The sequence below is a fragment of the Myotis nattereri genome (assembly GCF_964212035.1).
Source record: "Myotis nattereri genome assembly, chromosome: 19".
Lineage (NCBI taxonomy): Eukaryota > Metazoa > Chordata > Mammalia > Chiroptera > Vespertilionidae > Myotis > Myotis nattereri.
This window is the reverse complement of record NC_138095.1, coordinates 14,956,841-14,982,022: the sequence shown is the minus strand read 5'-3', so window position 1 is coordinate 14,982,022 and position 25,182 is coordinate 14,956,841. Positions and strand designations below refer to the sequence as shown.

General features: G+C 49.7%; 1 protein-coding gene across 2 annotated transcripts in view; it reads right to left on the bottom strand.

The window, feature by feature from the left end:
* Positions 1-25,182, bottom strand: part of PKNOX2 (PBX/knotted 1 homeobox 2) — a 231,400-nt gene that overhangs the window by 16,015 nt on the left and 190,203 nt on the right. Inside the window, exons 6-9 of one of the 2 annotated variants that reach the window (XM_081114134.1) lie at positions 19,674-19,862; positions 3,227-3,356; positions 2,777-2,874; positions 2,014-2,133 (exon numbers count right to left, since the gene is read on the bottom strand). In XM_081114134.1, the coding sequence (XP_080970260.1) occupies positions 2,014-2,133; positions 2,777-2,874; positions 3,227-3,356; positions 19,674-19,862 (537 nt within the window). The remainder of the gene's footprint in view (positions 1-2,013; positions 2,134-2,776; positions 2,875-3,226; positions 3,357-19,673; positions 19,863-25,182) is intronic. The other variant, XM_081114135.1, reaches the window with a different exon arrangement.

Genomic DNA, 25,182 nt, shown 5'->3' with positions numbered 1-25,182 from the left:
CTGCTGTCCCATCTGGTGGAAGTGGAAAGAAAAGACTGTGAACTAAAGAGGAAGCTCAGCAGGGAGGGCTGAGAGGGTAGGACATGGACTGCGGTCAGAGGGGAGGCCCAGCCAGGAGGGACTCAGAAGATGGCCCTCCAGTCTCATGAGCTGCACACGGGGAGTGGCAGGTGGCTGAGGAGGTGCCCACAGTGGGTGATGGAAGTCCCCGAGGGGTGCTGGCCTGGATGCATGGGCTCTGTGCAGGGAAATCTGCATTGCAGTCTCCTCTCCCTCCTATACCTGCCTTTTCTCCCCCTCAGAAGTGAGTTTGTAGGTATGTTCACATCAGTCTTCAAAATGCATGGGGATGGGAGGCGAGGAAGGAGAGAAGGGGAACTGACATCATTAAGCACCACAGTGGCTAGGGTCTCAGCAATGCTTCCATTGCTTCATCATCACCTGCACAGAGGTGGGCGTGGCCAGGTGACAGCAAGAGCTGAGACCTAGATCTGAGCTCAGGTTTGGCCCGGGAGCTTCTACCACACCCTGGGCCATGCAGTCCTACCTCCCACAGCACAAGGCTGCAGACAGCCTCTGGCAGCGCGACACCAGGGCAGGCCGACCTTGTGCCCCACCATCGCCGTGAGCTCCAGCTCCTGTCAGGGCTGCTCCCGGGAGACCTGGGCTGGCCCTGGCCCTGGTCATCGTTCCAACCTCTTCTCACCTTAATTCTCAGCTGTCCACCCCCTTCTCTCCAAAGTAGGTTTCTATTTGTTCCCTGGGGGTGTTTTCAGACTGTATTCCCTCAGCAAACGTCTGGGGGCCCCACGTCCCTGGAGCAGGGGGAAGGGGATGTATAAGGAGATGCCAAGCCCCAGCCCCACAGTGAGCCCCCAGGGCAGTTTTCTTGGCCCTGGGATGCACACCCACTTCTGAGGCAGGTCCTTGGAGCCCTGCATCTGAGAGCCAGGCCCAGGCTCATGGCTTTGGAGGCCCTCCCATTTCAATGAAGAACTGTGCCTTGATGGAAGGATTGATTCCATTTGATTGAGAAAGAGCTTCCTTACTCCTGGTTCTTCCCACACTTCACAGGCCAAATTATGTCTATAATTCTAGTCCCAACTTTGCTGTTTGTCCTGTATCTGTGTGTCTATGTCCTGGCAGGTCACACTTCCAGACTGCTGGGAGCCCATCCATGTTCACAGACTCCACCCTGGACCCACACAGACACACACACACACACACACACACACACACTCTCACACTCAGCCCAGACAGTCACTGGTCTTTGTATCGACAGCTCTGGGATGGCGTTAGGGACTAAAGTCATTGAAGTAATTCCTGACAGTCAACCGAAGCCCCTATTACAACGAGCCCCGCAAGCACACAGCTCCACCTCGGTGCACACAGTGGGCACTTTACACACACACAGTTAAACCCAAGGCTCTGTCTCCATTTCACGAAAGTGGCCGTGAGGCTTATGAAAGCCTTTGCTCTGTATCACAGAGCTGAGCTGGACACGCGAGGAAGCCGGGACTTCAGCCTGTGCCCATCCAGAGCCCATGGGCTCAACCACAGCCCCCCTGCACTGTGCCTCAGCCGGGGCTCCAAGCAGGAGGGGGACACACACCTCAGCTTCCCCGGCGGTGGGGACTCCGGGATCCAGAAGAGCAGAGAATGAACATTTGCCCCTTAAGAGAAGGGCAGAGTGAGCGTGCTGCCTGGGAGGAGGGCTCTGGACCAGGAAGCTCAGCCCCGGCCCCACAGAATCTCACTCTGTTCACAAAACAGTTCCGATCACTCCCAGTACTTAAGTCAGAATATGTCTGTCCCACACCCTCTCAGCCTGTTTCTGAGGCAGCAGCAGCAAGCACTAGGGATAGTCTCTTAGCTTGAGTTCCTGCGGGAGCCTCCCTCTGACCTGGGTCTGGAAGACGATACCCAATCAGAGAGCCTCTCTCTGAGGCCACGCCCTCGGTGGACCTGGGGGTGCCGCTGCACCCACACACCCGTCAGTGCACACACACTCACCATGAGATGCTGGAAGAGCCAAGAACGCATGATATTGGTGGCGTGCTTGGGCAAGACTCCTCGCTTGTTCTTGGACTTCTTATCCTCATTGTCCAGGAGGGAAGTGAGGTCAAGGTTAACCTTCAGGGCACGTGGAGAAAAAGTCAGCATCAGCAGCCTGGCAGCCTGGCAGCTAGGGACCTGTTGCCATGGTGATGATGGCAGGTTCTTGCTGCCAGCCCCCTTCCCAATTCACTCTAGGGCCCTGGGAGGTCACCTTTCCCTTCACCTCACAGAATGGAGAAGGAGGGAGAGGGGATGTGGCAAAGTGGGGAGAGAAGAGACAGAGGAAACCATAAACCATCCAATAGTTAGCCTTTCTGGAGGAGTTTACAGTTTTCCAAGTGACTTCCTGTCTGTTACCATGGTGAGCCCTCACAGCAGCCTGTAGGTTGTAGGACTGTGAGTACCTGCTGGGTGGATAAGAACTCTAAGGCTCAGAAAGGTCACCCCAGCCCCTCTGCTCACTGAGCTCCAGGGCGGCTCCAAGTGGAGACCAGAAACAGGAGCCTTTGATGCAACCCGGAGGCAGCAAAATCCCAGGAGGTGATAAAACCTCTCCAGCACCCAGCTTCTTAACTGGAAAGTGGGGGTGATATTACCTCTTAGGAGAATAATGGGGAGTAAATGAGTAACTTGTGTGAGGTGCCTACCAGATGTAAGTGACCTTGGTCGCCCTCCCCCACACCCATGCAAACGTGCACACACTGGGACACACACTCACCTGTGTGTTCTGGATCTGGATGGCTCCCTGGGGGATTGCTTGGGTGACCACCTGACCCTGGGAGGTTACCATGGTAACTGGCTGGTATAAGGCTCCACCTGAGGAGACAACCAGTTTTTGTGTCCCCTCTCATGGGGGCACTTTCTGCTCTGGAGGTACTCAGCCCCTGTGGAAAGGGGCAGGATGGGACACGTGTTGGGGAAAGGACGATAGCCTTGCTTGGTCTCTGAGGGGCTCATGAGACTTTGACCCAAATTTTGTTCCAAACCATACAATGGAGTCTTGGTGGTAACCAACTATACATTACAGAACTCTAGCTAAGAAACTCAGCGGGGAGCCCCTCTCCCATTTCCAGGGGCACTTGTGCATTGCCCTGCCCCTCACCCCTGTGGTCCCCTTGGGGCCACTTTTTCTCTTCCCAGGGGTGTCCCCACAGTCCCCTGCACCAACCTGACACCACTTGTGAGTTGACAGTTGTCATGGCGATGCTGCTCTGCTGGAGCGCTGAGGCTGGGACCACAATCCCCTGGGGGTTATTGGAGACTCCGGACATGGAATTGGGAGAATTCTGCAGGAGGTCCTGGCAGTAAGGGAGGTGTGGTTCATGACAATGTTGCTAAGAGCTTAGATGCCACAGCCCAATTCCTCCTCTCCCCTCCCCCTCCTTCCTCCCCTCCTTCCTGTTCCCACCCACACCCAAATTGGAAAGGTAATTCTCAGGGATTCTAGAAAGAGTGAATAAGAAGGCTCAATATTAAAAACCAACCAACCAACCAACCAACAAGTCACCCAGTTAGCCATCCCATTCCCCTGCAAACCTAAGACATAAATGACCATGAACTCGCATTCTCCACTTGGCCTCCCTTTGGCGTGTCCACCACTGATGCCTGGGTTCCAGCCCCAGAGATTCTGATCTGCTTGCTCAGGGGTGTGGCCCGGGTTTGGGTTGTAAAAGCTCCCACATGGCTCTAATGTGCACCGGGGGTGGGAAGCAGCTTTGAGGCACCAGTCATCCTTCACACTGGGTCGGCTCCACATGCCCCTCCCCACACCTCCATGAGCACCTAAATCCCAGCACTTTCTACACCACGTCCACAAACAAAGCGGCCTCTGCACTTTTACCTTTGTATCCTTAGCACCGAGTTCAGTGCCTGGCTGCTAGGAGCTACTTGTTAGATAATAATAAAAAATAGCCACCCTAGCCCCTTCACTACCCATCTCCTAAGGGCATCTCTTAGGAGCCTCAACCCTATGCACATTTCATGGGTTCCTTCCTCTTCCTCAGCCCCACAGACTCCCACTGCAAGCAGGGTCCCTTTCCCCCACGTCGTCACCCTGCCAGCCTCATGTTCCCAGTGGATGCTTCTGGCAGTTGGCTTCTGCAGGAGGCAAAGCAGCTAAAAAGAGCATTTTTTTCCTGGCTCCCTGCTCCCCTCATTGCCACTTACCAGCTGAGCAAGGAAGGGCTCAGACTTCTTGAGGGACTGCAGCCGAAGGGGAAGGAGACTGGGCTGCAGGCTGCACAGGGGCAGCGAGCCCTCCCTGCCTGGTGGCTGGGCTCTGGGGGAGTTTGTGAGGAAGAAGTTGGGTGTGTGAGAGGTGGGGTCGCCAGGCTTTATTTGGAGAAGGTGAGACAGGCAGCAAACGAGGTGTGGTGGAAGGAGCCATGAAGACCTGTCTCGGTCTCTCAGCTCCTCCGACCACAGCTCCTCATCTGAAAACAGGGCTTGAACTGTTAGGGGCAGAAATGTAATATTGGGGACTAGCTATTAGTTATAAGAAATAAAATAAGAAATATTAATCATGCTCTGTTAACCATGATGGTTCTGTTCTGACTAGAGAAAGCACATTCTAACCTGGCTGGGAGTTATATGCCCTGGGACATGGGGGCTAACACCGGAATGCAGTCCATCCTCCTGTCCCGAGAACTGCCCGTCACTATGGAAAGATTTACAACTTTGTGGCTGAAACAGTCGGAGTCCTGGAGGCACCTGCTCTTTACAACCCCAGCCCCTACTGCCTGTAATCTGGTCCCAGGGAGAGGTGCCCGCCTCTGCCACCTCCCCCAACCCCCAGCCTGCATGACTCTCCCGTGCCTACTTTCCCATGCCTGTAACCTGTAATCTTTGTCCTTCTCCCCAAAATAAGCAGCTGGCTTATGGGGGCTGCAGAGCAGATTTTTGTGGATGACCTGCTGCTCTCCCATGCTGCCGGCATCATTGGAATAAACACTCATATATGATTCAACCCCATCTCTGCTTAATTGGCTCAAGTAGTGACAGGCAGCCCAGACCCCTTGATTGTCCGGTTACAGAACCAGATGCCCACCAGCTGCCAGCAGCTGGATTCCCTGCTCACAGCTGGATTCCTAAGGCATATGCTGCAAGGACTCAGGTAAACCCTCAAGAAAAAAAAGACCAAATTGGGGAGAAAAAAAAAGACCCCAGCTTCCTAGCTTTTGTTTTAGGACTGACAGAAGCTTGGGCATCCAGCCTCCAGGGACAGTCTGGCAGTGGTTCTCAACCTTCCTAATGCCGCGACCCTTTAATAGAGTTCTTTATGTTGTGGTGACCCCCAACCATAAAATTATTTTCGTTGCTACTTCATCACTGTAATTTTGCTACTGTTATGAATCGTAGTGAAATATCTGATATGCAGGATGTGTTTTCATTGTTCGCGACCCACAGGTTGAGAACCGCTGGTAGAGCGTGGAGGGGGAGAGACACGCGCTTGGAGGAAACCTTAGCCAGTAACTGCCTGCCTGCAGCAACAGACCCAGGCGGAGTACGGAAGGCCCAGGGGTTGCTTCCCAGACGCCGGCACCAGGAAATCCAGAGCCTCTCAGGAAGGGGTGGTCAGCACTGATGTTTGAGTCTCACGAGTCAGCCCATGAGCCCCCCACCCCCGGGCATCGCCTTCAGAGCTGCGCGTCCACCCTGCGTGCCAGGCCCAGAGAAGCCGCACTTGGGGAACTGGAGTCACTCCCCCACCCCCACCCACCAGGCTTGGCAGGGCCTCTGTCGGAGGCCTCGCTTCTATTCTTGGCTCACCTCTGCTGTGACCTTGGAGGGGAGGGCAGCTCTTGCCCGACCTTCCCCTTTCTGGGACTCTGTGAGCACCTGCCAGCCAGGGAGGTGTACGGTTTGAGCAGAACTCTTGGCCTTCCCTCGGATGCAGTTCAAGTCTAACACCGAGTCTGACCTGCAGAAGCTTAGACTCTGGAAGGGCCCTTAAAAGTCACATACAGTGGGGCCTTGACTTATGAGTTTAATTCGTTCCCAGACTGAGCTCGTTAAGGAGCTCGTTAACTCAAATTACTCTATCAACTCAATGCAAAAAATCAGCCCAGAGACAGCTGGTATCTCAAAACACTCGTTAGTCGGGACACTCGTAAGTCAAGGTCCCACTGTATTTCTACAGACAAGGAAGATGGCGGTGTAGGTAAATGCCTGTACTCACCGCCTCCCACAACCACATCAAAATTACAATTAAAATACAGAACAACCATCATCCAGAACCACTGGAAAGCTGGCTGAATGGAAGTCCTACAACTAGAGAAGGCAAGAAGAAAGCACACTGAGACCAGTAGGAGGTGTGGGGATGCGGAACAGGCTGGTCCGGCACCCACGTGTGCTGCTTTTTTAATCAGGAGGGAGATCGTCTCTGAGGCTGGAGGAGCAAGGATGCCCAGCCCCACACCAGACCCCCAGCCCAGGGTCCCAGAGCTGGGAAAAGAAGTTCCTACAGGCAGTAAGAACTAAGGGCTGTAAAAACCAGTGCGGACTGGGGCTCAGTGACACAGAGGCTGCTGGAGACCCAGCTGTTCCTCTTAAAAGGTGGCACCAGGGTGAGGCTTTGGGGGACACAGACACATACCAGGAGGAACTGGATTGCCTGGCATCTGGGCAGGAACTGGGGGGCAGCTTACTCCCAGACAGACGTGCTCGCAGGGATCATTGTTCCAATGCTGGGACCTCCCTGGTTGTAGAGCTGACTGGCAGTCGTTTCTGTTTGCTCCGCCCTGGTGATTCCCAGAGACCCCACCCCATCCAATTTATAACCCCACCCAAGCTGTGAGCAGCAACTTTCGCATATAAATGGCCTGTCCCTGCTCAGGCTAAAATCTCTCAAAACAAGTTGCAGCTGGGTCAGGGAGCCCCCGTTGTATCAATAAAAGGCCCAAGACCCAGCACCAGCACCAGCCTACCTTGCTTCACAGCTGGGCCTCATCTAGACACTTCCAAACCTGATACAAAGAGAAGGTGGCCCCAGGCAGTGGCTGACTTTGCACCTCCCTGGAGACCCAAGAGCCAGTGTACTCAGTGGTCAGTGTCAGATCATACCAGATTACAACTCTACACATCCATAAGCGACACCTCAGGGGCAGATTCAGTGAGTACCAAAGCCTCATCAAAGCAAGTCCTGATCCATAGGGGTGTCTCTTGCACAGCAACTCTCCCACTGTAGTTGCAGCTGGTCCCCACAGCCAATTGGCCTGGAGGTCAATTCCCCCCAGTGACACCAACAGCAATCAAGTCTCAACTACAACAAGACCATGCTCACAGCCCACAAAAGGGTGCACCTAGAGTGTCCACCTCAGGTGACTGGGGAGGCTGAGTCACTGGGCCCTATAGGACACCTATTACACAAGGCCACTCTACCAACTCAAGGAGACAAAGCAGCTCTACCCAATACATAGAAACAAACACAGAGAAGCAGCCAAAATGCAGAGACAAAGAAACATGTCACAAATGAAAGAAATGGAAGAAAGCAAACTACTGGATATAGAGTTCAAAACCATGGTTATAAGGTTACTCAAGAATCTTCTAGAAACCTCCAAAAAAAATGGAAAAGGACCAGTCTGAGATTAAGCATACACTGACTGAAATAAAGAATAATATACAGGGATTCAACAGTAGAGTAGAGGATTCTAAGAATCAAATCAATGATTTGAAATATGAGGAAGCAAAAAACACCCAACTAGAAGAGCAAAAAAAAAAAAGAATCCAAAAATATGAAGATAGTGTAAGGAGCCTCTGGGACAACTTCAAGTGTACCAACATCCGAATTATAGGGTGCCAGAAGAAGAGAGAGCAAGATATAGAAAACCTATATCCAAAACCAAAGAGGACCACAGTAAGACACATCATAATTAAAATGCCAAGGGCTAAAGACAAAGAGAGAATCTTAAAAGCAGCAAGCAAAAAAGCAGTTAGTTACCTACAAGAGAGTGCCCATAAGACTGTCATCTGATTTCTCAACAGAAACTATGCAGGCCAGAAGAGTGGCAAGAAATATTGAAAGTGATGAATAACAAGAACCTACAACCAAGATTACCCAGAAAAACTATCATTTAGAATTGAAGGTCAGATAAAAAGCTTCACAGACAAGAAAAAGCTAAAGGAGTTCATTACCACCAAACCAGTATTATATGAAATGTTGAAGGGTATTCTTTAAGAAGAGGAAAAAGAAGAAAAAGAAAAAGATAAAAAATATTAACAAAATGGCAACAAATACATACCTATCAACAATTGAATGTAAAAATCAAAATAAATGAAAAAGAAATCGAATGAACAGAATAAACTGGTGAATAAAATAGAATCAGAGGCATGGAAATGGAACAGACTGATGATTCTCAGAGGAAAGGGGGGTGGGGCGGGAACCGGATGGAGGAGGGCTATGGGGGGAAAAAAGAGGGACAGCAATAAAGATTTTTTTTTTAAAAACCACATATTCCAACTTCCTGAGGCACAAATAAGAAGCTAGGGCTCAGACACTCAAGTGCCTCGTCCAAGGTCCCAGCTGCAAGGTGCTCCGTGAGTCACAGAGGTTCAGAAACTGGTTATTCAATACATAGTTATTACCGATAACCCACACCCAGAGCACAAACGCAGCGTGGGCACCAGGGCAAAGACAATGGGTCTGGGAACTGGAAAGTCAGGGCCCTTCTGAGGGCTCAGTCCCCCCGTTTACAGAACATGTCTGCCCAGTGCTGACGTCCAATAACCCTGAAAGCCCGAATCTCACCTATGTGTCTGCTTCAAGGTTCAGCTCCTCTCATCCATCACCCCAGCCAACCATTCTCCCAGGATGTGGCCAGAATGATGGTATTTGAAGCTGAAGCAAACTTGGAAGGTGAGTTTAATAGGGAAGGAGGTCCCTCCCTGCACTCACCCTAAACCTCATGATGACTTTTCAATGATCTCTTGTTTGGTTTCATCAGTGTTCCTCATTGGGTAAGGATATTGGGGGATTTCAAACATAAAAGTTGTCCCAGATTCCCCCCCACACCCCAACTGTCCAACTATGTTAGAAAGACACAAAATCAGTAAAATGAATACAAGAGGTGTGCCTTGGGATTCAACCAACACACATTTTACTAGCCAGAAGCAAAAGAATGAGCCATTACCATCAGCGAATACTTCACCTGCTTATTCAAACTCTGGCTGGTTCTCAGCCTTGTGGCTTGGCCCGCCTCCATGCCAGCTTACCCTGTCTGGGTAACTAAGGGCAATGTATGTATTGGAGCAGACCCTTTTCTTTCCTACCCTTTCTTCCTGCTCTGGGTCTGTGCTGGGAGGTAGCCAAGTTCTATCAGCAAAGGAATGGAATGGAGAATGTCAGGGGTGGAGACCTAGGGTAGGGCCAGGCTAGCTGCATCTTAACTGGGCAGAAAAAAGAAGCAAAATCTTGGCATCCTCGAGGTCCTGGAAAATGATATTCACCCCTTACATTTGTAAATATGAGCTTATTTACAAACCTGCCTGAACACTAGGGGGTGTTTTTTTTTAAAGATCTTAAAATTGGTTTTTAAAGAGAGAGGAAAGGAAAGGGAAGGGGAGAGGGAGAGAGAAAGAAACATTGATGGGAGGGCAAACCATTGATTGGCTGCCTCCTGCATGCCTCCTACAGGGGATAGAGCCCACAACCCAGGCATGTGCCCTGACCAGAAATCAAACCAGCAACCTTCCCATACATGAGATAACACCCAACCAACTGAGCCACACCAGACAGGACTGGAATGTTTTTAAAGACAAAGATTCTCAGGGCCATTGAATCAGAACCTCAGCCATCTGCACTTTTACTAACCTCCCTCAGGTGATCCCAAAGATCAGATGGGTCTGGAAACTCCCCATTTATCATACACATGAATATTAGAGAACATTCTTTCACATGCTATTTCACTTCCATCTCACCACTCCCTATGTGGTCAGCAGGGGAGAGATTTTTACATTTGCCTGAATAGGAACTGAGGTCCAGAGAGTGGGAGTTATTTCCTAGTCAAGCTGCTGTGCCTCGAACCCAGGTCCCCCGGCTCTGAGTGTAGCCCTGAAGCTCCCACAGAGAGCTGTGCTCTGCGGTCAGACAGCCAGGCTCCCACGTGCGCAGTGACGGGCACATTTAGGGCACCCAATAAATCATTTCCCACTTCTTTTGGCTGAAGTCACTCAGCTAGGGAGTGGCACAGCCATGACTGACACCTGTCCCAGGAGTCCTAGGGCTGCTTGCAATAGCAGAGATTCATCTGGGTACACACCTGCCAAGGCGTCAGTCCTTGCAGCATGTCCTCATTCCCCCCTCCCTGCTTAGGATGGTCCTGGGCCCCAGGTGCACCCCTGAAGGCGGCGCTGTAGCCCCGACCAGCTTTGGGACTTGACTTCGCAGCTATTTCAGGTTGAATCTGTCTCTATGGAGACGACAGCACTCCGAGTCTCTGGGAACAGTCTATAGGTCTTTCTGAGGAGGGAGCTGCTATGGCAGCTGTGGGAGCCCTTTGGGGAGAAACTGTTGGCTAAGCACACAGTATTATTAGCTTCTCCACAGCCTCCTCTTGGGGATCATCAGACTCCAACCCAGGCGATGCTGCTCTGTCTAGACCCGCACAGAGCGGTTTCCCCCCAGCTCCTGAGCTCCCCTAAGGAGGCGAGGGGCACTTCCAGCTCGTCTCACATCTCTGCTTGCAGTGCCCAGAACCAGGGGCTGAAGCTGGGTATCCAGCCCAAGGGCTTTTTGTCTTGTCCCCCCAGGAACATGGCTACGTGTTCCCACTCATGGGAAGCTGCCGGAAGCCTGGGAATCCTGGGTACTTTCCCACCTTCTGTGGTGGGGCCACTCCATCGGACTGGGGAGTTCGTGGCCTCTTACTTCCTAGTAGGTAAGGTTTACTTTCTGGAAGGAAATAAGGCCCAAAAGCTGGACACTTTCATAGTTTTCCGGAGTGATGTCTCAAAGGGCACGGTTTTGGCTCAGGAGTCGGAGGGAAGGAGCCTTCCCAGGCCTCCCGTAAGCCTGGCCTCCTGCTCCTGTGCGGCTCCCCTGAGACACACAGAGGCCCAGAGCCCTTGGGAGGGGGCAGAGCAGTAGGGAGAAGCTTCAAAACGGCAGAGAGCCCAGCCAGTGTAGCTCAGTGGTTGAGCATTGACCTATGAACTAGAGGTCAGAGTTCAATTCTAGGTCAGGGCACATGGCCAGGTTGGGGGCTCAATCCCCAGTGGGGGGTAGGGGGCTGGCAGGAGGCAGCCCATGAAAAATTCTATCATTGATGCTTCTATCTCTCTCTCCCTCTGCCTTCCTCTCTGAAGTCAATAAAGATATTTAAAAACAACAATAATCCCCACCCAGCAGAAAGCTTGCACCCCCCTGGACTCGGCCATGACCAGCTGCAGGGCCCTCGCTCCCTGGGGCCATCAGTCACTCTTGCTGGATCACAGTGGTCACCAGGTGAGTTTTACTCCAAGTCTAACTTTTGGAACAACAACAACAAAAAGATGACTTGTTTAAAAGAAAGACCTTACTAAGAAAGAGTGAAGGCTCTGTGATTGCCTGTAGAAGCTGAGGGGAGGGGGGGCGGGGAGTGCACAGTGACCTGCCAGTGACCGTGAACCCTGACGCTGCAGCCTGCAGTAAGCCGAGGAGGAACCGAGTCTGACCCGCCGGCCACCGATCCTCACAGCTCACAGGGAAAGAGCTTATGCTGCCTGGGAAGGCTCAGCTTCCACTGACTAAAGGAAGACACTCCGGGAATAAACCGAGATGGGAGGAAGAAATGAGAAGTGAAGGCAATAACTGATAGGACAGCTTTCCTTCTGAGTTATTTGAAAGGCTAGGATTTTTATCTTACCTGGATGCCTGCAAAAAGGGGGATAAACTGGGTGACTGGCAAAAGTCCCTCCCTCTGAAGACTAGAAAAACCAAGGCCATTCCCTAAGATTTGTGTGGGTGGGTTGAGGGGATAGGGGCCCCAGCTATCTGCCATCCACACATCCGGCCACTAGGCGTCTCTGCTGATCCACCAGCTCAGAGAGGCTCCCCAAAGACTTCCAGGACTCCAGGAGGGCGGGTGTCTCTGACTTGCCAGGGTTGGGATGGGGGAGATGGTTCTGAGAGCCCCCCATCTGTGGAAAGCTCTTCCCACGGTCCAGCCTCTGACTCTAATGCTTCCTGTGGCCAGATGCACTGGACCAGCGGCCGCCAACCGGTGGTCCGTGAGGCCTGAAAGGTTGGCGACCGCTGCACTGGACGGACGGATGGCACAGTGCTTTTGTCTTACACGTGTCTTATTTCCCTAGTTTGGTTGCAGGTTTTTTTTGTGTGGGTGGTCTTGTTGTTATTGTTGCAGGTTTTTTGAGGGAAAGAGGGGTCTATCTTTGAATTCCCCCAAACTGCCTAGCAGAGTGTTGGGCACATGGTAGATGCTCAATGAATATGTGGCCTGCCTGGGCTTTGGCCCGAGATAGGGTGAGTGTGTGCCTTAGTGGGTGGGAAAGTTGTCACTGTCCTCAAACACCAGTTCCTGGCAGTGTCCCTTCATTCTGGCAGCGCCAACGTCCTGTCTTAAGCCCAAAAAAGCTGGGTTCCCAAACTCAGGGAAGCCAATCACATGGAAACAGCCACCTAATCCTGTTCTCATTCCACTGCTGTGGGGGCTTTAGTCTCAAGGAAAGGCACTCTGGCCGGTGGGGACATGGAACAGCTGCAGCTCTTAAGGAACATTCCTTCGCAGAAGGAGGCCTGCTCAGGTTTCACTGGACTGGCGGGAGGGCCGCCTTCCTGGTCCTGGCCCCCTGAGCTGGAGGGCTGGGGTAGGAACTGGCAGGAGGGATAGCTTTAATGCCTGAGGCAGGATTTAGGCAGGGTAACTCCCAGAACTCAATCTCCTGTCACTTTGGTTTGGGGGTGCCCCCTTTCCATCTCAGTGGTGATCCTGCAGGCAGGGCACCTCCTCCTACCCCCTCCCACTGGAAGACTCGCTGGTCCCACCCTTAGGGTGCTTGGCCACTGGGCAGAACTTCAGGGCCTGGCTGAGGTGACTGCCCCACCCCCCTGGCCTCCTGCTAATCTTGCAAATGCAAACTCCTTGTGTAGGTCAATAGACAAGTCCACCTTCCCCAAGGAGGGATGCACTGATTAGGCCCCCGTTTTCTTGGGGACTCACACAGCTGGAGTGCATCTGGTTGACCAAGCCCAGAATCTCTGTATTCTGTTCACTTTGTACCTCTCTTCTCCCTATTTTCAATAGATTAGCAAACCCAAATTCTTGCTTCCTAATTGGATTCTTCCCCTCTAGTCCAGCCGTGGGCAAACTAGGCCCGCGGGCCGGATCCTGCCCATTTGAAATGAATAAAACTAAAAAAAAAAAAAAAAAAAAAGACCGTACCCTTTTATGTAATGATGTTTACTTTGAATTTATATTAGTTCACACAAACACTCCATCCATGCTTTTGTTCCGGCCCTCCAGTCCAGTTTAAGAACCCATTGTGGCCCTCGAGTCAAAAAGTTTGCCCGCCCCTGCTCTAGTCTCTAAACCCCGGAGCTACAGCTAAGCAGGGTGGCGCCTCCCTATGCAGGCCCAGGACCTTGGTGCTCCTTCCTGTGTGCCACAAAAAAGTACAGTGGGGCCTTGACTTACGAGTGTCCCGACTAACGAGTTTTTTGAGATACCAGCTGTCTCTCCACGGATTTTTTGCATTGAGTTGATAGAGTAATTTGAGTTAACGAGTTCCTTAATGAGCTCGGTCTCAGAACGAATTAAACTCGTAAGTTAAGGCCCCACTATAAAAGGATTCATTATAAGCAGAACATCGACCTGGAGTGACCCATCCCACACTCTGCTGCTTATTAGGTGCGTGACCTTGAGCCAGTGTCCTAACTTCCCTTTCCTTGGGTGCAACATGGAGAAAATAATGTCCACCTTGTAGCCTCTGTGTGAGGAATAAAAAGAGATGATACATGTAGAGCACCTGGTACACAGGTAATGGTTAACGTTCTCCCCTTTCTCTGCCAGGTCTTCTTTAAGCAACAGAAGAGGTGGCTGGATACTCAATGTGTCTCTATCATGTCTCCAAACCTTACCCCATCGCCTTTAAAGTCTTTGGTAATTGTGTTAGTGTAGGTGGCTAGATATTAATAAAGAAAGGGAGCAAAGAGAATCAAACTTTGAGCCTAATAAATGAGGGAGCTGAATCAAATACGTATTGGGCCTGCTTCATGAGGAAGCTATAGCATTCACAGGCTCATTCATACTCCTCTGCCCTTGGGGCTTAATCTTTGGGTAATCCCAGAGCAATTCCCTAACCAGCAGGAAGAGTCTGGCCCAGGGGAACTGCCAGTCAGGTACTGGATTTTGGGGGAAGGAGGAGGGGAAATTGCTCTGTCGGGGCCCATGCCCAATGAAGCCAAGATGGCCCAAGAGGAGGTCCTTCTACCTTAAGGCATGTGCAGTAGAAGCCAAGATGGGACTGTAAAGGGGAGGAGCCTAGCCTGGGAAAAGGAACCGATTGGATAAGGAACAAAAATCCCCAGAAGATCTAGAAAATGAATTAGTTATGGGGGGAGGACCCATCAGAAGCCCCCGAAAAATTGGGAAGTTGATTGGTTTGAAAGGATGCCTAGTCCTTTCCAAGCCTGAGATAATGTAATCCAAGCTCAACAACCCTCTCCCCACCCCCACCCCCGTAACAGGCTTTCACCCCATTTGTTCCTGCTTTCTCTCTCTATAGCAGCCATGCAGCCCTAGCAGCTGCCTGTGGCCACCGTGCAGACTCCAAGCACAGGCTCCAGGCAAGAGCCTGGGTTTAGCAATGCAGCACCTGTCTGAGCGCAGCCAGGAACAGAGACTAAGGCAGCTGGAAGGGGCCAAAGACTGAACTGAACTAAGCCTTGGTATGGGCTGACTGATGGCACAGAATTTTGGGCCGTGGCCTTTCTTCTGGGCTTGATGAAGACAAGGCTGGACTTTTTCCTCAGCGGGACAGGCAGAGATGAGTCATGCGGGGCAACTTTCCATTTCCATCCCAATAAATCTCACCACCACACCTCAACCTCTCATGCCTGGGTCCCCAGAAACGCTTGTCTCAGGGCTCTGTGAAAGGACCCCATTTTCACTTCCAACAAGTAGACATCATTATTAGCTTCTTGCAGCCCTTTTTCTATCCTTGGAACTCAGCAGGTTCAGTAGGTGTCTGAATAGATGCCTGATGCATGAACGGCTGCTCCTTCTCACCAGGGATTCTAAAAGGTTGTCTTTGTTCTTTACCTTCTCCCAGACTTCTCTCTAGCTGGGAACACTCACCTTCAGAGATCCCAGACAGTCTACTGACCCTTACTCCTCCCCTGCCACCCCCCCACAAATGGCCTGAAATACTTTCTCCTCTAAGAAGTTCTCCCAAGTCCAGTGAATCTACAACATCTCCAATCATAGTGGGCCAAACCTTCCTTCCTGTTGCCTAACCCACTGGCTATGAGGTATGCAGGTTGGGTGTGGGCTTTCCCAGGGAGAGGAAGAAGGATGCTGAGTGGTGACTGGGCAACCTCAGGCCACACACGTGGTTTGCTCAATTCAGACCCTGTTCTGCAGCTCCTCTTTGGCAGCTCCTTTCCTGCCCTTCCCCAGTACTCCCTTGACCCTGAGCCTTCCATGGCTCACATAGGCTAGCTCTTCAGATGTGACTCATAGTCCCTCTTACTGGCCTAGTTTGGTGTGTACAGTAAGTGCCCTGCAAATGCTTGGCGACTGAATGAGAACCATGGCTCAGCCGGGTTTGTCCTGGCATAGAGCTGAGGTTTAAGTTTCCATGGAAACAGAGGGATGGATTTCAGGTCAAATTAATACCTGAGCGAGGTGGGAGTTAGGGTCTCTCCAGTGGATGGTGTGGCTTGTGTCATCTAAGACAGGAGAACCCTGGGTCAGAGTCTAATATGGGCCTTCCTGCTGAGGATGCTGCCCCTGTAAGAAGCCTGGGCTCTGAGGAGCCTGGACACCTGATGTCAGGCGCAGGCGGTGCAGGATGGCTTCCCAGGGATGAGGAGAGAGTCCCTGAAACTTTTAGTTCTGCAGCTGGGTAGTAGCAGTTTCCCTCACTCCTCATCCCTGTTGTAGCCCCAAAGAGAAAACTCACCAAGCAGGGAACACGCCCTGACCCCACAGAGCTGGATGGGGGCACAGTATAATATCGAGGTGGTGGTGAGGGGGACACATTTGGATTAAAGAACATCTACTTTGCAACACAAGGCTGAGGGATTAGCCTGCGGGGAAAACCATGAGCCAGCAGTTTGCAACAAAGCTGGCAGGCTGCAGGGATGTTGATCCCCAGGATCATGTCCCAGAGGGAGAACCGCCCCCCAGGCCAGGCTGGCACTCAATGGCTAGTTCGGGGTTGGGGGATTAAGATCGAACCATGACGAATGTGTACACACACGCTCGCGCACTCACATGCGTGCACACACATGCATGCACGCATACACTCGTTTTCTCTCTCCTCTCTGTACTGGCTCCTGTGCCCGAATCTCAAGGCTGCCTCCTCCACTGGAAAGTCTCTTGGGAGCCTGGGTTGCTCCTTCCATGGAAGCCCCATGCTAGCCATAGCCTACTCAGCGAGACCAGGCACATGGATGTGGATGGGGATAGCACATGGTCCAGCTCTCCATACACCTTGGACTTTGCACTGACCCACATCCTTGCATCTTTTCTGCCTCTGCCTTTCATCACCTCACTTCCCTCCCCAGGTCTGAGTCTCTTCCCTTTTCCTCCAAGCCTTCCATTCCTCTAATTCCTCCAAGCCTTCCATTCCTCTAATTCCTCCAAGCCTTTCTCTACCTCCCTTTTGAACAAGACCCTCAACATCTGTCTTTCTTTTCCTTTCCCTTTCTTCTATTTCTCCTTTCTCCTCTGGCTTTCTCTTGCCATCTTTCTCATCATATTACTCCTTTTGACAGATACTTACTGGCCGCCTCTCATGCACAAGGCCCTGTGACAACGGCTGCTGGGCATGGGCTATAATAATATATAAAATACTGTCTCTACTCAAATCATGGTTGTGATCTAGGAGAGGAAAATGAGGCGTAGGCACGTGATTACAATATAGAGTCATGCGTGCTATTACCACACAAATGGCCCAAAGTGCTCCAGCTATTAGTTGGGAGAGAAAAGTCCATTCTGGGTAGAGTGGCAGGGAGGCTCCCCTGGGAGGGCAGCCCTGTTACTGCCCTTGGGGAAGCGCTGGATTTGGTCCTATAGAGATGTGGGGGCGGCACCAAACAGATGAGTGTGTGCAAGTGTGTGATTGTGTGCATGTATGATCATTTGTACGAATGCATGTATGCACATGTACATACGTGTGATTGCATGCGTGTGCACGTGCAATTATGTGAGTGCATGTGTGTAATTGTGTGACTGCATGTGTGTGATTGTGTATGTGCATGTGTGTGTGTGAGGGAGGCTGAGGACAGCCAGAGCAGGCTGGAGAGCAGGGGAGAAAGCCCTGGCAGCAGCCTGTGTGCAATCACCTTATTTACCACTGGCGCCTGGACTAAGTAGGTGGTGCTGCAGAGGATACGAAAGGCCGAGTTTGGGAAATGCCTCTCTTTCCTGCTGCCTTTGTTTTTGCCGATCGTCTGTCTCTTTCTGAGTGGATCAGAGCCTTTCTGCAGTGGCCGCCTCAGGGCCCGCTTCGTGGCAGCAGAGATCTGATGAGGGTCATGATAGGAACCAAAGTGCTTCCTCTCTCCTTGGATCTCAGAGGCACCGAATGCGGGGACCCCAGGGGCTGGCTTCACAGCCAGCATCTGAGACCTCGCTCATCCAGAGCCCGCTGCGTCTCTGCCAGCTCCACAGTGACCCTGCTGCCCAGACTCACCTGTCAGCCTCAGGACCCCAACCCTGAGGGGCCGTTGTGACTGCCCAGCCCCCTGGCCTCCTCCTGTCCCCACCGTCCTGGTGCACCCCCAACACCAGAGCTTGGGGTAGAGTTGGGAGGGCCCAGGAGGGGAAACCCAGCACCTCTCTAAGGACCTGATTATTTCCAAAGACTGTGCTAATTTTCTGATATGATCCTCACATCTCTGTGAGGCACTAAACCCTCATTACTTTTCCTGACCGATGCATTCTAATTAGATCAACACTTAAAAAAAATTCACAATAGCCACAGGATGGCTTTCCATCTCATTAACTCCTCACTTATTATTTTCATGAAAATTACTGATAAAAATGTGCATCTCCATTTGGTGAGGCCTCACAGCCTCCTCGGCGCCTATCTTGCATCTCTCCCGTCACCCGGGCTGCGCAGCGTCGCCATGGTAACCCACAATAATAGAAACTAATAAATTACAAACGAGATGCTCGTTGAGCAATTATTGTCCTCTTTTATGCAAGTTTCTTGCTAATTTTGATCATAAGGGAAAGTACAATAAGACTCTGAAGGAATGAGTCTATTTCAAGAGAATATTAGCAAGCAGAAGTCTGGGCGGCTGTTTTCAGATCTGTAATAAAGTGATTTTGTGATTTCAAGCAATGGGAAGAGGAAATAAACTTCTTGCCTCATGCCCCGTGCACGGTCGTGTCCCACAGAAATCCCACTGGGGTGGCTGGATGTGATGCTTGTTGTCAAAATGTGCAAGGCATGCTGGCCTGTCCCTTCTCCTGCCTCTACCAACTTAGACTGTATGTATTGGTCCTTAAAACTTAAGGATTGAAAAGGGCACCTTTCTTAGGCACTCTTTCCAGCTCCTCTCACTAATTCTTTTTTTCCCCCCACCAATCATTCTTGGAAGTTTTACCTGTGTCCCCAAGCCTGATTGTCTTATGAGCAGAGGCCACTGTAAACCTCCTGGGGACCCTCCCATGGGTCTGTCCTGGACTCGGGAACTCGGTGGGAGAGGAAGAAATCGGGAAGCCTATGGCTTATGTGGGTACCAGTGAGTATGATGGAAAGGCTTCACCAGGCAGCTTTCTCAGTTTGTAGGTTCTGGGAAAATATTCTGCCCATTCTCACCCTGAACACACAGCCACTGTTACCACATTCCCCAGTTCCCAGGATGAAGGTGGCAGGTGACCCTTGAGAAACGGTGACTTGAGGTGACATTTACAGTGGCCCTGAACCTTAGGGAGACAGATGGGCTTGGGAAGGATGAGCAAGTAAACAATGACCAGGGAGAAACGCCTCAGGGGAAGCAGTCTTCATTTACTAGGTGGGCGGGATTCAGGACCACTTCCCCGAACCCTCCTCCCAGGAAACCAGGAGCTCAGTGAGCCTTCTCGAGAAGTCCATGGGCTGGGCTGGGCCCTTTACCACCTCTGTCCCTGCCTCACCCTCCAGGAAAGCATTCCATCTACTTAACTCTTATGCTCATTCCTCAGCCAAGACGCCAAGAATCACAATCACATTGTCCCTCTCAGCTCTGGTCACCTTCTAGGCACCACTACTGCTCTGTCGTGGTGAGCACTGGTCAGAAAGGGACTGTGGTGCTTGATGAACAGGAGGAAGAGTTGACCAGAGTAGGAGCCTCCCGAAGAAAGGATCCAATGAGTCTAATCCATTGTCCTACGTCACCAGGACCTTCGGACATTCCTACACCTGGCTTTTCCTAAGGCCTAGGAGATAGGACCCCGGCCTGTGGTTACCTGTGAGTGAAGATTTATGGAGGGCTGGTTGGGGGAGTAGGGCCCCCCGAGATCATTCCTGAGCAGGTTGTCGCTGTGCATCTTGGTTTTGAGGCAGGTGATGTAACGGTTACAAAAGTCCTTGCAGAGTTCATTGACTTTCTCCAACTCCAGCAGGTGGATTCTCAGGACCTGGATTGCCTTCACCATCTGCGGGGAGGGAGGAGAGGTGAGCCCAGGTGTTCATATCACATCCCCTTGCTGCCTCGACCTCCAAGCCCCAGGCACACCAGGGGACAGGAGCCCATGCCCCACCCTAGGTATATGCTTTCTCATCAACAAGGTTTGAATTTTCATGACCAACTGCTGATTGCTTGCTGCCTTGAGCCCATTGTTGTCACAGCTGCTCTTGGGCAGTGGTGGTATTCTGAGAGCGGTACTGGCCTTAAAGGTAGAAGACCAGGCCCCCAACCCCCAGGCCTGCCATTTATGATCTGTTTGGCCTTGGGCAATTACTTAAGCAATCTGTGGCTTACTGTCTGACAAATAGGGATAAAGACATCCTCCCTAACAACTGTGCAGGTTGGTTAAGAGGGTCCTATGAGTGGATGCACAAGCTGCAAAGAGTGCAGCCTGAATGAGGGCGAGGGAGATAAGATTAAATTTCCTTGCAAGTGCCTCAGGGGTCAGGGACTGTCTATTCTTAAATAAGCCTGCTGAGTGTATCACCTGACACAGGTCACTTTGCAGATGCTCACTGATCCTCCCTGACTGAATGACTTAGCTAGGCCTTGGAAAACCTAACTGTGGTGGCCTTTTCCGTGGCCTTTGGGTTGGACGTGTACCTGTCACCTCTTCAAGTGGACAGTCCTAACCTTTTCATGGCAAGAAGCTATTTCTCAATAGAAATTTTTCTCTTTATCATTGTTTTTATTATAAAGAGAAAGTGCATGGGATGTACGGAAAATAGAGGATGGAAAACAACAACAAAAATGGCCCTTGATCCAATCATCCTAAAACAATGATAAATGTTCTTTTTCCACATGCATGTGTTTTAACACAGTTTTAGTCACATGTGCATACACGTTTGTGTCCTGTTTTGCCCTTAGTTTACCAGTTGTCGTTTTCTAAGTGGCAAAATTGTTCTCTCTGCTCTCCCTTCTAGACCATGATCTTCTAGAGGCAGGAATGGTGTCTAATTTGCTCACCGTGTTATCCTCAGCACCAACACATGTGTATACTGATTAAATGTTTATTGAATGGGTGGAAGTTATTTAGAAAATATATTTTCTATTTTTTTATTGATTTTTAGAGAGGAAGAGAGAGGGCTAGAGGGATAAAAACATCGATGAGAAACATCGATCAGCTGCTTCCTGCACACCCCCTACTAGGGTTGAAGCCCACAACCCGGGTATGTGGCCTGACCAGGAATTGAACTGGTGACCTCTTTATGGGTTGATGCTCAATCACTTAGCCACACTAGCTGGGCTGAGCAAATACATTTTTAATTGTTGCAAATTATTCAATGTGTGCCCTATTTAATCAATTTCTTATCTGGGGGCATTTAGATTACTTCCAATTACTTCCAATTTTTCAATTTTATAAAAAAAAATGGTATAGTGACTAAAATCTAAAGCTTATAGATTTTATTCATGTTTCTGCATTAATTCCTCAGGGTGAATTCCGGGAAATGACAGGAAAAACTGCTATGGGCATTGTTTAGGCTCGTGATAAATATCACCAAGTTGTAAATGGTGCTGGAGCAACTGGACATCCACAAGAGAAAAGGTGAATCTTGATGTAAATCTCACATCTTACATAAAAATAAACTCAAGTGGATCAAAGAACTAAGTGTAAGACGTGAAACTATACAACTTTTAGAAAAAAACAACACAGGAGAAAATCATAAGGACCAAGGACTAGGCTTACAGGGCTTACATTCAACACCAAAAGCATAACCTGGAAAAGGGAAACTTGGTAATTGGACCTCATCAAAGCGAAAAGTGTCTGCTCCTCAAAGACCCCGAGAGGAAGAAGAAAGGACAAACAAGCTAGGAGAAAATGTTTGCAAACCGCGTCTCTGACAAAGAGCATATCTAAAACCTATGAAAAGCTTTCAAAACGAAACAGTAAAATAACAAGCAATCCAATTAGAACATGGGCTAAAGACAACGTCAGACTTTGCAAGGAAGAGGATATGCAGATGGCAAATAAGCACATGAAAAGATGTTCAATGTCATTAGCCATCAGGGAAATGCAAATTAAAGCCACAATGAGATATCACTACACGCTTACAAGAATGGTTAAATAAAAAGGAGTGATCACACCAAATGCTGACAAGGGACAGGACACTGGACCCTTCATACATTGCTGGGGGGGGGGGGTGTAAAACGGTGCCGCCCTTCTGGAAAACCTCATAACAAAACTAAGTCTACGTTTATTATACAGCCCAGAAATTGCACTCTTGGGCATTTGTCCCAGAGAAATAAAAGTGTATATATACTAGTACACAAAAACCTTATTTCTAATAGCCCCAAACTGGAAAAAACAACAAAATATACTTCGGCAGGTGAATGAATAAAGCAATTGTGGTACATCCATATCATGGACTAGTACTCAGCAACAAAAGGAACAAACTGTTGATGCACTCAAAAACTTGGGTGGATTTCAAGGAAATTATGCTGAGAAAGAAAAACCAGTCTCAAAAGATTATATACTGTAAGATACCATTTATGTAGCATTCTTGAAATGGCAAAATTATAGAGATAAAGAAGAGATTTATGGTTGTGGACAGTGGGGTGGGAGAAGGGCAAGAGGAATTGCTCAGTATCTTGACTACCATAGTGTGTACATGAATCTACACGTGTGATAAAATTGCACAGAACTACACACACACACACACACACACACACACACACACACACGGCCGTAAAACTCATGGAATCTGAGTAAGGTTGGCTGATTGTATTTTGTCTACTTCCTGTTTGAGAAACTGTTCTATACTATAGTCGTGAGAAGGAATCAGGACCTTTCTGTACTATTTCTTACGAATACATGTGAATCTCCAATTATATATATATATATAAAAAGTAAACAGTGGTTAGAGCGTCTTGGGTTTAATTCCAGGCCCTAGTTGGGGTGCAAACAAGAGGCAACCAATCAACGTCTCTCTCTCACATTGATGTTTCTATTTCTTCTTCTCTCCCCTCTACTCTCTCTAAAAATAAAAAGTCAATGAAAAATACCCATTGAGGATATCCAATAAGGATTAAAAAGAGAAAGAGACAGACAGGGGGTGGGGGCTTGTTGCCTTTGGAGAGCCATTTATGTTGCCATAAGTAATATACAAGAGTCCCTGTTTAACCCTCCCCTCCCACTTCTGGCGGGTATTTGGATGCCCAGGAAAACAAGGAGGGAATCTCTTGCAGAGAATTCTGACTTCTGCTGTGCAGAGAGCTGCCAGCGCCACACCCCTCTCTGAGCCTCATTGGCATTTCAAGCGGAAAGTGCCTGGGTTGGCATTTGAATTGTCTGATGGGCAGGGACTATACTCAACTAATTAAGGGCTCTTGAAGTTATGAATTAGACTAAGTGTCACTCAAAGGCCGAAACCAACAATTTTGGTCTTCACGCAGGGCTCAATCACAGGGTCTTGTCCTAAGTGCTCCCTCCATGGGGCTGAGCTGATGGAGCCTGGGCTCTCCCAGGCACAGAGAATACTGACTTTGGTATTGATTATTTGAACTAAAAAATGGGGTTAGGCACTGAATAAATATTTGCTCTTGCCTGAATTATCTACTTGACTTTGGCCATGAAGATCTTGTTTTGTATCTAGAGTAATTAGCACAGTACAAGGTGTTTATTAAATGCTCACTGATTGGTAACAATACCCAAACATTTCTTATTCTATGCCCCAGTCCGTGTACTAGACCTATGGCATGCCTTATCTTATTTACCTCACAACCACCTCCGCATTTTACAGTTGGAGAAAATGAAGTCCAGGGGTATTGTTTACTTGTTTAGAGTCACACAGCTGGTAAGCGACAGAGCTAGGATGTGAAGCCAGGTGGCCTGTGTTGCTCTGCTCTCAATCCCGGCCCTTGGAATTTATGTGTACAAAATGGCAGTTTAAAGATGCATGGTTTAGGAAGAAAGTGACTCAGTGACAGGAATTATGGGATTCCAGAAAAACCAACTAGCTTTGGGGATACTGAAGTTATTTCCAGATCCCTCCCTGGCAACCTCCCCTCATTCAGCTGCTCTGACTTCTCTCTCACTCCTGGTCTAGCCCAGGAGTCAGAATCCCTCACCCATGCAGGTGTCTGCTTCCTCATGCGGAAGAGGGGAGTGGGCTTTCAGGTGCCTCCGATGTTCTGACTCCTGCCCTCAATTCACGGACGGCGTGGAAGGGGCACTGGGAGATCTGGCCGCCTGTGGTGAGCAGAAGGGCCAAGCCTCTAGGACACAGGCTGCCTGGTCTCCAATCAGAACCTCATCATGCCAAAGCTCTCTGTTCTCTCAACCTGCTTGTTGAATTCTTCCATGAAGTGACCAAATTCTCTCCTGCCTTAACAGAAAGCGCTTGCTCAGCCTCCTGTGGGCACCAAGAACATCTAGTGCTTCTATCAGCACCGGCTCCCTTAATTCAATGTTATCCATTCGACGTGAACATTGTCTCACAACGTGCCATAGGCTGGAGAAAGCACCTGCCTGGAATGAACTGTCCAATTAGCTTTATCTTCTCCGGGCAACGGAATCCTGGTTCAACCTTTCTTCTTTTCCCCTTTTCTCTCTTCCTTCCCCCCTTTCTTCCTTACGTCTTCCTTTCTTCTTTCTTTCTGTTTTTTTTTTCTTCCCTTCTTTCTCTTAGCTTTCCTTTGCTGGCCCAGTCTTCATTTTTAATCAACATTTTATTCACTCATTTATTTTTAAATCTTCTCAAGAAGCAATACACCCATATTCACACACAGCAAAGTACACACATTTATTCATTTATTTTAAAAACATAGCCAATAAGGACTTATTAAAAGAATCAGAAAATACAAATCAGTAAAACTCAAAAGTAAAATCCACCTGGCTAGCTTTGCTGAAGTGAAACAGACATGCACTGGGATTAAACTGGGTCTGGTGCTCGGTGCTCAAAGTGGACCCACCACTCGGTCTGACACCGCGCAGTGGAAGGATTACTTTTTTATGGAATAATAGACTTGGTTTAAAGATTTAAGCAGGTAGCGTAAATCATCATGGTGTTCTGAGGCAATGAATATGGAGGACCTTTCAATATTAGAGAAAAAGACGGGCAACGCCGATAAGGCGGGGCGCTGCCTGGCAGAGCAGGAAGCCTGGTGTGTGTGTGTGTGTGTGTGTGTGTGTGTGTGTGTGTGTGCGTGCATGCTGTCAGTCAGCCTGGATCTGAGTCCACCTGCTGTTTAGAAACTGGGTGGTACTGGGCCAGTTGCATGACTTCTCTGAGCCTCAGTTTCTTCATTTGTAACATGGAGAGAGGATCATCCCTAACTCACAGGATTGG